General features: G+C 39.1%; 1 protein-coding gene across 2 annotated transcripts in view; it reads left to right on the top strand.

The window, feature by feature from the left end:
* Window positions 1-13892, top strand: part of ctnnd2a (catenin (cadherin-associated protein), delta 2a) — a 232945-nt gene that overhangs the window by 22228 nt on the left and 196825 nt on the right. For both annotated transcript variants that reach the window (XM_034212013.1, XM_034212012.1), the window contains exon 2: window positions 9083-9213. In XM_034212013.1, the coding sequence (XP_034067904.1) occupies window positions 9085-9213 (129 nt within the window). In that variant the 5' untranslated portion in view covers window positions 9083-9084. The remainder of the gene's footprint in view (window positions 1-9082; window positions 9214-13892) is intronic.

Genomic DNA, 13892 nt, shown 5'->3' with positions numbered 1-13892 from the left:
CAAATATGATTTGTCATTGTTACATTGCTCCAAATGTGTTGAAGTTTGAGACACATGATGCATCTTGACTTTGATTGAATGCATTTATGAAGAATGGTTTCCACCTATTTGGCACTAACAGTACTTTAAAGATCCAACTTCTTATTTTGAGAATATCTCATTCATTTGAGAACAGATGCTCTCATTTTTGTCTTACAAAATATATTTTCTGTATGACAGCAATGCACTTCTTTAGTTATTGTTGTATATAAATTAAAATGCTCCTAATTACCATTCAGACCATGCACTCATGCAGACAGTTTAATGGTTCTGGGATCAAATGACACCATAGTGGGCTTTTCTGTCTCTCTGCATATCCGTCTTCTTTTCACACTCTCCTCCTACCTGCCTTCCTAACGTCAGGATAAAATACAAAAAACACTATAGGGAGAAAAGTTAACAATATTCTGTAGCAGGAAAAAAAGTTGGAATCATTTCTACTGTGCTGGTTTCTCTGACTGTGGAAGCAGAGATGTCTGACTTTGCATGCAGATAGTTTCTCCTGCATGTCTTCAAACCCAGAACCCAATCTAGGTCAACCATCTGACAGCTTTCCTACTGCCACACTGTGCTGTGTGAATATACATGTGTGTGCATACGTGTGTGTCTGCGCTTCACATTAGTGCCCCCAGGCTACAACAACAACCAAAACAAAAAACTGTGTATTTGCCTTTTCTCATTCATTGAATACTAATTGTTGCTAGAGATGACACACAAATAATTGGAGTATATCATATAAATGCTACACTAGCAATAGCTGGAGGTATTGATTGATGATCAATGTTGCCGTCTCTGTTGACTGCTTGCAATGAGGCTGTTTGAAAGCGAGCAAAACAGGCCCGAGGCATTAGATCTCAGTTGTCTTAGACCAGCCTCAGAATCACTGGAGCTGCTGAAGCTGTGAACCACACCCTCCTCCAGTCTCGCTCTGTGTCTGGTATCGCCTGTTCTGGAGTTATTTGAGGTTTGTTGATTTCTCAGAGGGAATATAAGTCTAACAAACCACCAATACGTCAATATGTCAAGACATGCTTATGAGCGTTCACATTTTTATTCCAAATTTATAAGCTCTGGGAGTCTGGGACTATTCGCAAGCCCCAAATGCTTCAAAACGACAAAGTTCATATTAAGATGGTTTTGAGATTTGCACAAATTTGCACACATGCATGAATATAGAGTGATGATGAATGGTGGTGTACTCATAGTGAGCTTGCACAGTAGCTACTGGTTATATGCACAAACATACATACACATATGGAAAGGATTTGTGATGCTTCTCATTACTAAGATGTATGTTTGGATTCAAAGCAAATCCTAAAACACAGCCTACAACTGTTTCAGATTTCTTGAAATGGAAAGATGGAGCCACATAAAAAAATCAGTGACGTATTGCATTCATTTTCTAATTTATATGTAATATTCATGCCCCAAAACGTACTTAAATGGTTGTTTAATAGGGAGTGATTGGTCAAATATTGTATATCCAACTTGTTGTTGTTTGGTATTATTCACCTCAGTATATTTCAATTCTGTAGACGAGAATACAGTATCTATTTTTAGTTATGGGTGTCTCAGAATATTTAAAAATGTTGACGTGCTTGCCCACACAGGCATACATAGTGAGTTGTGCTGTGCATACTTGTGTGTGTGTGTGTGTGTGTGTTTGTCCACATCTAGAGCCAAACACCATCTCCATCTCTCCCCAGTGCTCACTGAAATATATATTATTCAGAGTTTAATATTAAACTGTACATGAAGGTAAATTGGAGCCATCAATCATCCAAGACTTTCATATGTGGCAGACTTTGGGAATTATTTTGAAAGGCAAAGCAATCGTTGGAAACCACAAGTGATTGGCTCGGGAAATTGGGTGTGGAAATTATAATTATACTTTTTTTTATTTTCCAAGCTTTAACTCATTCTGATGACTTTAGCATTATAAGCCATATGTTTGGGATGATAATAATTTGAGGATGACTGCGAAGAGCACACAGCTAATGAGTTAAAATATATTTAAAAAATGTCTATCAATTTGAATGTACATGTCCCTCATTTTGAGTTTCATATGGGACTAGACAGATTTGATGCTCATCAAATTGGATTTAATATTCAAATTAAATGAACATATTGGCATGAGTCAATTTTAATGAAGCATAATAGCCTACAGCAATATATAGACAGCACTAAGACTCAGTGGAATACCATTTTTTCTTAATTTTATCCAAAGCAACAGCTGAATCCGTAAACTCTGTTTCACAATGTACCTTGCATGTCTGTGCTGCAGTACAATGCTTGATTAAGACAATGCTACACAATGACTGGCTAAAATGGAGTGTCTCATATATCCAACGCAGAGTTAAGTTTGATAGCTGTTCAAATAAACTGCTATCTGACACATCAGTGGTAAACATCAGATCTGAATACAAAAAGTTACTTTTTTTTCTTGGAAAGTATAAGAGATATTTAATGAATGTCTACAGAAATAATTTCCACCGCAGATTATAAGAATGATGAACACATGTTATCACTTCCAGATTATAATATTATAAAGGCAGCATATTATTTAAGTCAAGCTATTATTGTTCACAATGAGCCATTTTCAGTAATGCCTGAATGCAAGTGTTGTAGTGTAGAGTAGACCATCATTTGGGACTGATCCACTCACTATAATTGGGTCCCTGTATTGACATGTATATAAACAGTCGTATGTCATATGATAGTGAAAGTACAGTATCTACATTGTTTGCAGTTTAAGCCCTTATTGCAGGTTGACAACACAACCTTGTTTTTTTAGATAAAAAGCAGCCTCTATACAGGTTGTGTACTCATGGTGCCATTACACCTTCTAGTCCAGGGGTGTCAAACTCAAGGCCCAGGGGCCAAATCCGGCCTGTGACTTCATTTTCTGTGGCCCCACAAGAGCTTGCAAAGAATATAATATGTTTATTATACAGTTACAGGCCGATTTACAGAAGCACGTTGCCCATAAACTACATGTCCCACAATGCATCTCAAATTTTACATTTTTCTCAGAATTTTACTTTTCTTTCTTCAAAATATGCCTTTTTTCTTAGCAGTTGCATTTTTCTCAGAATTTGACTTTTTTTCAAAATGTCACTTCCTTTTTTTTCCAGAATTTGGCTTTTCTTTTAAAAATAATTTTGTGACATTCTCACTGAAAAGACTTGCAATTATTTGCCCTAGACTTCTTCTTTCAGAGTTAATTATGAAGTTGTTACCCTATCCGAAAATAATCCAATGCAGAGGCAATAATGTAATATATAATACGTTATTTTATATATATTAAATATTTATATATGTATTTTTTATATAGTCTTATAGTTACAACCAGTTATTTGAATGCAACCATAATGTTAATGTGGCCCGCGATGAAATTGAGTTTGACAACTCCTGATCTAGTCAGTAGTGGGTGCTCTTCTGTGATTGGATAGCGTCATCTCTGAAGCACAACGAGCGCTACAGCACGTGCAAACGGCAACAACTGGCAGTCTCTATTGGTCGACAGCCCACAGCAGGTAACAACTACTGCAAATGATAAAAAGAAAAAAGATGTCGTAGCATTTATTTAAAAGCTGATATGATGTATTTAGCGATAATTGTGTCATATGTGGAACGGTTTGTAGTTGCCTGTCTTATCTAACTTTCCTGGGTGCTATCAAGGCTGCTAAGTTTTTTTTGGAAACAATAAGCGGACAATATGTCTCTTGCTGCTGTTAAAACGGGTCCTATAGCTTTTTATCATTGGAATTTTGGTTTTATTTGTAATGAATGTATTTAGTGCAAATCAATCCAAGGAAGTGACGTTAAAGGGCTGTTATGCTAGTTTACTGTAAGCTAGTTTTCGTATTTTTTGTCTTTGCCACTTATGTTCAATTAGCGCTGATTGCGTGAAGGTGTGCGACTGTAAACTGTGACCGTTATGTTTCTGGATAGCTAGTGCTTTCAGGTAAGCATCGGTACTTTTATTTGGCTTTATAATGAACTTTTTTATTGTTTAAAACAATATAAGTATGGCCATTCTCAATATGAGCTATGCCATATAACTATAATTAAGTTAAATCTATAATGATATATTTATATGCCAGTAATAAACAGTGAGTGGCTTGAGCAATACACTAAAATCGTGTCACACTCCATTCCTCCACAGGGCTGTATTGTCTGAGAATCCTTTGCTGCTGGTCAAGTTAGCCACTTTGTCTAGAGAAGGTAAGACATTTTTCAAAGCAGACATGTTGGCTTGTCATGATAGTAAAAAGCACAGGTGTTGCTAACAATATAAACAAGGGCTTGTTTTATTCAAGTGTGCCATGACATCCATTATAGCAGGGCTCTGACACTGAAACAGCTAAATATAATTCAGCCATCCTTAATTCTATTACCTACATGTGTTTCCAACAGTGATATGTCAAAATGTCCTCCATGATTAACACCAAGTATGTGTTGAGTAGTTGTTTCAAATCCCTTAGGAACCTCCTTGTTTTTTTGCAGCCATCATACAATTCTTTTTCAACTGAGATAGCTTTCAGAGCTTTATAAATATTTTAACAGTGTCATTTCATGCGGAGGGGAGAAGCATGCTTTTGATTGTGGTACTTAGAGGAGCCTTTCCCTCAAACATGCTGAGGACAATGGCTTCCTGATCACGCAATACTTGGGACGTGGTTTTGGGATGGAATTTGAGGTACATTCTCTAAAAATAGGAATCAAGATAATAACGTTATAACGATACTCCAATAGATTGAAAAGAGTACTACTTATTTTTCAAAAGACTTTCAAAGCATGATATTAATCATGTGATTTCACTAAAATAATAGATCAATATTAATCTGTTAGCATATGTTTTGCAATGGTGGGAGACACCTTTTAAAAGCTAGGAGAAAAAACTGAAAGAAAAGATAACCAGAGAAGTTAAGGTTAGAGGTCAGAGCAGGGCAATGCCACAGAGCCAACAATGCTTAGAGTCAGACAGCTGAGGGGTCAGGGGGTAAGGGGAAAAGACCTCATTGAACCTCAGAGGACGGTGTGTGCATGTCCTGAATGTGTGTGTCTGGGAGTACACATGCGTAAGGTGTGTTCAGGGGGCAGGTGTGGAGGTCACGGTGTGAGGTGCCCGTCCTGCCGAATCCTATGAGTCGGGGTTTGACAAAGCTCTGTTTTTGTATGTGCTTGCATGTGTTTTTTTCCTGTGGATGGAGCAACATCAGTTTTTCTATTGAAAGAGACAAGTACAGCAAATGCCCAAGTTTGTTTTTAAATGAAAACCATATTTAAAACTTGGTTACTTAAGACTTAAAAACATAAAGCGACTTTTTATGTGTTGAACCAAAACCTTCAACCAACATTCCTGCATTAAGTTTTCTTAATAATTTGTATCCACTAAATAAATTGAATGATATTGCTCACTTATTGCTTGGTCTCCGTTGCAAACTGCAAACTTATGAAGAAGAAGTAAAACTTCAAACTGTGATGTGCCATTTGTTTCCTGTTGAATTTCTCTTTTGTTTTTCCACTTTGTTCTCCAAGGAACTCTGCTAAATGCTGGGTCCTCTATCATGCTGTTAAAAAAGAGACTTTGTCTGAGCTTTTCATGTCTAATCTAGGTCTGAGCCAAATGAAATGTCAGGCCATCATTTCTCCTCAGTTCAACAGGAAGCCGCACACAGCTCAAATCAGCCAGAATGCGCTGCAATTAAGTGTGTCCCCAGAGCTACAAAAGCCCCCTATAAGCTGCGGCTCCTGTTACATTGTGGCCTGCAGGATGTAACGCATCTATTCAACAGCAGCTCAACTGTGGCTGCTGACAATAGCTCAGGAGGAACATTGGGGTGATGCAGCATTGTGACACCTGATGGCAAATGTTTTGGTACTGGGGTTATCTCCAAAGCAGCCAGTATACAGTGAGCCGACTTTTCAATTTTCTGAACACAACACAGCACCTGTCTGGACACTAATCACAAAGGGTGTGTGCCTTTTCTATACATGATCTATGGCTTTCACGGACAATAAATGGTTCACAATGATGTGTTTTGTTGTATGCACAGGCTCAAAAATGGCATTGCTGCCGGGATTGGATTTAGATTTGTTTTTTAAAAATGATTTGGGTATCACTTTTATATATATAATCTTATACTCTTGTTATAATTCCCTTCATAAAAATGTCCTTTCTCCGCTCACTGAATGTAATTGTATTTGTGGCTTGGTTTAATGAATATTGTGTATACAAAGCGTCAGAAAGCCTTGGGATAATAGTAGTAGTAGTAGAACCTTTATTTATCCAGGAAAATCTATTAAGAACACATTTTTATTTACAATGATGACCTGACAGGAGGCAAAGGCTTCCTGAGGGGATGGGGTTTGGGAGGAAAACAAATAAAAAGACAGACTCTGGGCACTACAGAACCCAGGAGACAACACAAACACATAGAGCAAAGATGACAGGCATAGCAGTTAAACATATAAAAACTCTAAAACAATATTGCTGTGGTTCAATCAGTCATTCAAATCAGCATCAGGCAAAGCAGCTACACAGGGTGTCTAGAATTGTTGAAGGTGCGGGGGGAGACAAAGGTTTTCATTTTCAACGTTTTTTGAATGACATTCCAGCTATCTGCTGCTGCAAATTGAAAGGCGGAGCGGCCAAAGGATGTATGGGCTTTGGGGATCTTTAGCAGGATGCTTGTAGCTGACCGGGTGTTGTGCGTCGGGGGTGGGCGGAGTTGCAGTAATTGTGTGAGGTAGAAGGGGGTGAGGCCTAGGAGTGTTTTGTAAACAAACAGCCAGTGGATGTTGCGCCTGGTCTCAAGAGAGGGCCAGTTAGCCAGAGAGTACAGGTCACAGTGGTGTGTCCTGTAGGGGGCATTGGTGGCGAAGCGGATGGCGGAGTGATACAGAACGTCTAAATGATCGAGAGCTCCTTTACACGCCGAGCGGTAGATGGTATCGCCGTAGTCGAACAGAGGAAGGACCGTCATCTGGACCAGAGAGAGTTTAGCAGATTAAGTGAATGAGGAGCGATTCCTATATAGAAAGCTGAGTCTAGCTTTAACCTTGGTCTGAATTTTGGAGAGATGTTCTGAGAATGACAGATTGCTGTCAATCCAAAATCCAAGGTATTTATAAGATTTAACTATTTCGAGGTCCCGGGTTGTCTGACAAACCAATGCCATAAAAACTGTTCATCAGTGTCAGTAATTCAAAATAATCTATTGGAAGGCAAGAATAAATGAAATGTCCTCTACATTTATTCAGTGTTAAGCATAAGAAAACCCAACCAGTGGGTAGAGACATTGTGACTTATCAAAACAGGTGTAACTAATAACTGCTTCATTTCATTTAGGTATGCCAGTGCAGGGGCTCATTTTGCAGTCTGGCACACTGGCACCCTGGCATGGCTTACTGGCACAGCTAAATGGAAAGAAGCCATCATTAATGTCATTAGTCACACCTGTGATTTTCCTGCCATGAGAAATGTCTTTAATGTCTATTCAAAATACAGTGGGTTTGAGTGCTACAGGCATAACTGGATGGTTTGGGGAACGCAAGCCAAACCACCTTAGCACAAACTATTGCCAAGAAGCCTCAGATTAAATGATTGTTGGAGCATAGGTTCATTCTGTGGTGGCAGGTCAGGGCTCCACTTCATTGCCGGAGGTGTTTACTGTAGGAAACAACTGCAGGACTCCACAAATAAGGTGAGATGAGTCCTTCCTCCTTCCGCCTACTTGCACAGTCGACTCATGCAAGACAATGTGGCAGTCCGCCAGCTGGTGTGTTTTGGTCTTTGCTGGGGTTGTGGTTGCTCTGGAGCCAAACTTTCTTGACTCATCTCCACTCAGAAGGGGAGATGCCAGACAGTCGTGGTGTTTGAGAGTGAAAATAACCATCTGTGGGCCATCTCTCTAGCATCTTTTATTTACCGACACCACCCTGTCTGGCCTGCTGTCTGTCTGCTTGCTATCTAACTATATTAAGAAACACACTGGATTTTTGATTTGCACTCAGCTATTGTTGACTTTGTGGGTTGACTAGCCCGGTGCTAATAGCTTACTTCATTTCATTTCATTTCATTTCATTTTTATTTGTCCCGCTCATGGTACGCAAAACCAAATGTACAATAATTGCCACAAAACATGACTCTACCATTTAGCGAAAAGGAGCAGGGAGAAGAATAAAATCTTATGTGACCTGCCCCTTTCTAAAAAAAAACAAATAAATACAAATAGATGGTCTGCCCTTCATAATAATAATTTTTTTTTCACAGCCAAACATAACAGTATCTTAGGATACTAAGAGAAACACACAAAAAAAATACTTATTTCCCACTTGACGTTACTTAGACTCAACGTGTTTGATTAGCTCTAAATAACATTACTGTTAATATTTACTCTAAGAAAACTGCAAAAAAACTTGAATACACTAATCAACTAGAAGAGCCCTCAAGAGTTAATTATCTCAGCAAGGGAGGTCTTTCATTAAGCTGTGTGACATCTCTCTGTTTAATCATGGATTACCTTGCAAGCTACTGGACACATCAGCCCTATATTGTTCTGCTTATTTTTGACTGTATGCTGAAGAACCTCTTGTATTTCGCTTTGCTTTGTTGTTACCACCATATCATTTGTGTCTGTTATCTGTTAGATAATCATCCTTCTTAAGTTTCGGAGCTAAAGTAAATAATGCTTTGGGGGAGTAAAGTAAGTATAATGTTGCCATGGAGTCAGTGATTTATGCTGTTAGGTACAACCCTGGTTTTAGCCTTTTATTTATTTACTAAATGACACCCTTAAAAGTGTGCCAAATTAGCTATTAGAAGTTTCTAGTAAAGATGCGAACAATTTCAAGCAATTTATTACACCCTATGATTTCTAAGCATATTATGGACTTTACTTGTTAAACAGATCAGAGATAATAATAATCTTGGAAGTGTAAGTGACACCAAATCTGTATATATGTGTGTCATATCTATGTTTAGTCTTGACTGGATGAATATTGATGTTATGTGTGTATTTTCTTTTTATATTAGCAATGCCGGTGCCAGATCAGCCCGCGGAGCAGGAGAAAGGGGCCATGGTAGCCCCTGTGATGCCAGCCTCCAATGGAGAAAGATCTGAGACGGAGACCACGTCCTCCATCCTCGCCTCTGTCAAAGAGCAGGTAGGAACTCTCAAATGTACACGTGGGTTGTTCTGGTGTTTAACTTTGATAAGAAAGGCACATTTTGGCTCTTTCCTCTTCCCTCCCCTCATAGCCCATAAACAGCTTGCTATTAGGCTGGTCAGAAGGTTGTCACTGTTATTTAGCGAAAAAGGTGCTCTGCTGCTGTAAAGTGTTTAAAAGGAACCAAAGATTGATTGCTGCCAAGGGAATAAGGGAGCGTAATGGATGGAAATGATGGGGATTACGGGGCGCGAGCTGTAGCCAACTACACATGATTGGAAAAGTCATTAAAATCAAGGCAATTACTCGACAGGGAGCTTTATAAGGAAGCTGCAGCGCTGTAAGTGTACAGGCCGGGCCATGGGGCTGCAGGTTAGCAGGAGGAGGTGGAGAGAGGGAAGGAAAGTTGTACTTAGAGCGAGGAGAGAAGAGAGGACAGAAGACATGGGAAAGTCACTGTGAGTGAGTGGGTTCGTTTGGTGTAGAGGGAGATACTGGACAATAATCATTTGCAAGTTGGCAATTGAAATCTACTGAGATAAAAAAGTGGACTAAAAATATGTAGAGAAAGCAACAAGAGGAGAAACAAAGGAATACTTGAAAGGGATGTAGCTTTTACGTTTCAATGATACAGTTCCAAGTGTCGAAGTAGAAGTTAAAAACTATCACATTTAACAGTTTAGGTTACGGTAAAGTGTGTGTGTGTTTGTTTGTGTTAGCTTGCACAAGTTTAAAATAAAGAACCCAACAGAAACATGACCTTTGCATGATGAGAAGATATTCTGAGTACCGAGCCGCTCTTCAAAAGAAATGAAAAAAATAAACTCACTAATTGCATCTGGTGATTTGTGTTTAGCCGTGGACTTATTTTCTTTGAATAATGGAATTCTGTTTCATTTGGATTTAGCTCATCAGTACATGCAATACACAAAGATTTATCATTTTTATCATCTGCATTGACTCTGAAATCCTCCTTAATTTAATACCGCAAAATGTTCCATTTACCCATACCAAGTGAAGGACAAGTGCTGATGGCAATTTCATATTTTCTTTCCTTTACAAATGGCATTCATTTGTGGGTTTCTCTCTCAGTGCGCTCAGATTTCTGAATCATTGAAGCATGCACAATTTAGTTAGATCCATGCTTTGGACGAGATGTGAACCTGCAGTCTCCGTCCCCCTCCTGTTGGGAGAGCACATGTGGTGAACTTATCCAAAAGGGAATACTTTACAGACTAGCTGTTGTTAAAGCCTCACTTTTCTTCTGAAGTGCAATAGCTACAAACATGTTTGAAATTCAAAATGATTGACTTATTCTGTCATCATAAGGCAAACGATCATTGAATCAATAGTTGCAACAAAAGCATATTTTTTACGTATTTTCCAGTACATAAACCTTCAAAAACATTATTGATAATACCACAATAGCTGTCTACTGGAAAATATTTGTTACAAATTTGACTTCAGGAGACACAAGGCCTATATATTTTCTCCCGTCCCCCCTATAGTTGCCCGTATGCTTGTGATCCTACACAGTTGCTGGTGATTAGGGTAGTGTGTATGGTATGTATATAATGCACTTACCATCAGCAGGTCTATTAGCGCCGTGATATTTCATGAATAATACATTTCCACACAGGGAGCACATTAATGTCTGCATACAATTTAAATAATGGTACGGCAAACACAGAATGATGGTACTATCTGAAGGTTTGATATGTTCCTGTGGGCGCATTTCTTAAATAAAGAACATTTTTTTTAATCAACTTATGAATATAGCTCTAAATCTCTCTGCCTCACACTGACATTCTGTGTCCCGGTTTGTTTGTGGGTAGGGGGGCGTCCCTGCATATGATAATATTACTCCACTAACCCAGCAGTCCCACTCCCATTGCGGCATCAACATGCCTCACACACACCAAGGATACACACATGGCTTGGATTCCTTTTAGTAGACACCATCTGTCTGCTGGTGAGTGTGTGTGTGTGGTGTGTGTTGCTGGTGGATAAGTAAAACATGACGTGGTATGTTCATGTTAGTGAAAGGACTTCCAACCACTGTTTGTCCCGAGGCTTTTTAAATTATTACAAGTATGATACTCAAATGCAGTCTGCAGAATAAATACATGTGACAGAGAATAAAACTAAATGCTGCTTTGGAAATCAAAAGCATCACTGTGCTGCACTTTATACAACCTTATTATTTGGGACAGCACTAAGCACCTTACTAAAAATCTGATTCATCAATCATCAAGTCATCAGAGCCATTCTACATCTAAACCAGCTATGACATTAACACACAACAAGAGTTCATGATGTTGGTTGCTGTTGGCGTGCTGGTTTTGGCGGGCACAGCACTCAGGTTTGGGAGTCCTGACCTCCTGGGGATTGTCTCTAACGAGGGTTCTGGAAATTGGCATAACCAATTATTTTTCTACACTTATCACCGCTGCAAAGCACTCAGTGTGCCTGGGGTTTTGAAACGTGTGCCATGTGAACCCCTCCACAGCAGATAAAGTCCCAAGCTGTATTTGGAGGACTCTCACCAGGAAGACACAGAGCTTCACAGTGTTTTCACAGATGTGACCCAATAAAGTCTGTAAGAAACCTACCTGTAAGAATACACTAAAGTTTAAGTATGCATTACTCATATTCATAAACATATAATGTATTACTGTTAAAGTTTTGTGAGATATATACTGGACACCCTAGTAACAAGAGTTCTTGAGTTTGACTAGATTTATTTGTGGCGTGTCCTCTGTGATTTGTTAATCAGTCAAATTACATGTATTTAATTCAACAACGCTCAACAGGAAATCTTCATCGTCATGCTACATTTTCACATCCTCAGATAAATGTCAACTGGCTACATATTTAGTTAGATTGTTCCTATTTAACAGTTTCTGTGCTACAGTTGGATCCATTTTAATTCCTCAAGATGCTTTGCACTATGTTGCATCACGCCTAGCCTTAGGAGAGCTCCACTGAGACCAATTTCACCAGAGCTGATTTGCTCGACAATCTATCAGTTTCCTGCATACCTTCATTTAGCTAGAATTAATGTCCTCTGTTTCTAGAATAAACGTGCACAATTTAACCTTGTTTCTTGCTAAATTATATTCTTCATGTTTTGCTTGCATTGCCCTGACTGATACTGATATGAGTTTAATGAAAGCTGTTGCTTTTTACCCAGCAGCCAGTTAATCTTTTTTTGAGAAAAATAATGATACTTCGTATTTTTCTTCTGCACAGTTTAGCATCTAGACCAATGATTGTGTTCGAATTACATTCTAATGATAGATTATGGTCATTCGGTGTTGTGGGTTGGTAAGCAATTTTGCGCGATTTTGGGCCAGTAAAAGGCTGCCGGGAAAAAGGTTATTGAGCAACCGAACGATGCGTCAAACGTCCCCTTTTTATGTGGACATGCAAAGAGCAACATGAAGAAACCCTGTGTTTACAAAGCAAGGGGATAACCAATGTTGTGGTGCATAGTTTCTCTTTTTAGGGTTAGAAACTTAAGTTTAATCAGTTTATTTTCAGGGACCAAGTTGTGGTTTCGGCCATTGCAGTCTTCATCATTGTCACAGTTTGCTTCATGCGAGATGAAAGTATCCATAAACTACTCGAGTTATCTATGTTCCACAAGTGATGGAGGTTTTCAGTTTGCATTTGAAAGGATCAAGTTCTTCCTCAGAGTTGAGAGAGTAATGTATTCTATCCTTTATACTGCCGGTTATTCTCCAGGCTCCTTTTCTTCCGCTGGAGTTTGAGTCCACTTCTTTGGCCTTCTGAGTGTGCTGCAACTTCCCTCTACTACTTCCACTTTCACTCTGCTTGACTGCCGTCCAACACATATAGAAGTTGGTTTAAAAGTGATTCTGTGTGGGTGTCTGTGTGTTGTTCACAGCTTGTTCTGAGAGTACATTTGTGTTTGTGTGTCCTAATAGACTTCTCTGCGTCAACGTCCATCTTGTGGCTCCTATTCTCTCCCCTTTATCGATACCCTGTCTAGTGCTGCATTTGACAGCTGTGTTTTGGAGCTGGGATTAATGAACTCTGTCTCAGGGTCAGAATGATCAGGAAGAAATAAATCCTCCCCCCTGCCCATGACTATCTGATACAGCAGCTTATGAAAAACCTTGAGTCTCATGAAATTCTTATTATGTCACAAATAGAGAACAAAAGGAATATTCCCATTGTAATGGTGAAGTGATGAATCATTTTTTGAAAGGGTTTCATTGGTTTGTGGAACCTGATTATAAGACCATGTTAACCTTTACTGTATGCAAAATAAATTGGAATTTGTAAGGTTTCTTGCTGCCATAACAGCATAATACGTACTCTTTTTGCGGTAAGCTTTGAAATTATTCTGTCATACCATCTTACAGTAAGAACTTTGACAGCGCATTCAGAGGATGGATGTGCTGGTTCAAAGCTTTTTGTGCTTTGAACCTATCTGCCAGCTACTCTGCCAGTGGTTTTCAGGCTTAAAATCGGGTTCCGTGCCTCTGTCACTCCGTGTGTGTCCTCATTTGTCTCTTTTACTGTGCCAGTGTAGGAACGGATTATTTAGCCAGCAGGCATTCACTCTGTGTGTGAATGGTGTGTCTGTGACCTGACTCATTGCACATATGTGAATAAGTCAGTGCATGCAAAATGGCTCTGTAAGGGCC

Source organism: Gymnodraco acuticeps, unplaced genomic scaffold, assembly GCF_902827175.1.
Source record: "Gymnodraco acuticeps unplaced genomic scaffold, fGymAcu1.1, whole genome shotgun sequence".
Taxonomy (NCBI): Eukaryota; Metazoa; Chordata; class Actinopteri; order Perciformes; family Bathydraconidae; genus Gymnodraco; species Gymnodraco acuticeps.
The sequence above is the reverse complement of the archived record's forward strand: the minus strand, read 5'-3'. Positions and strand labels throughout refer to the sequence as shown.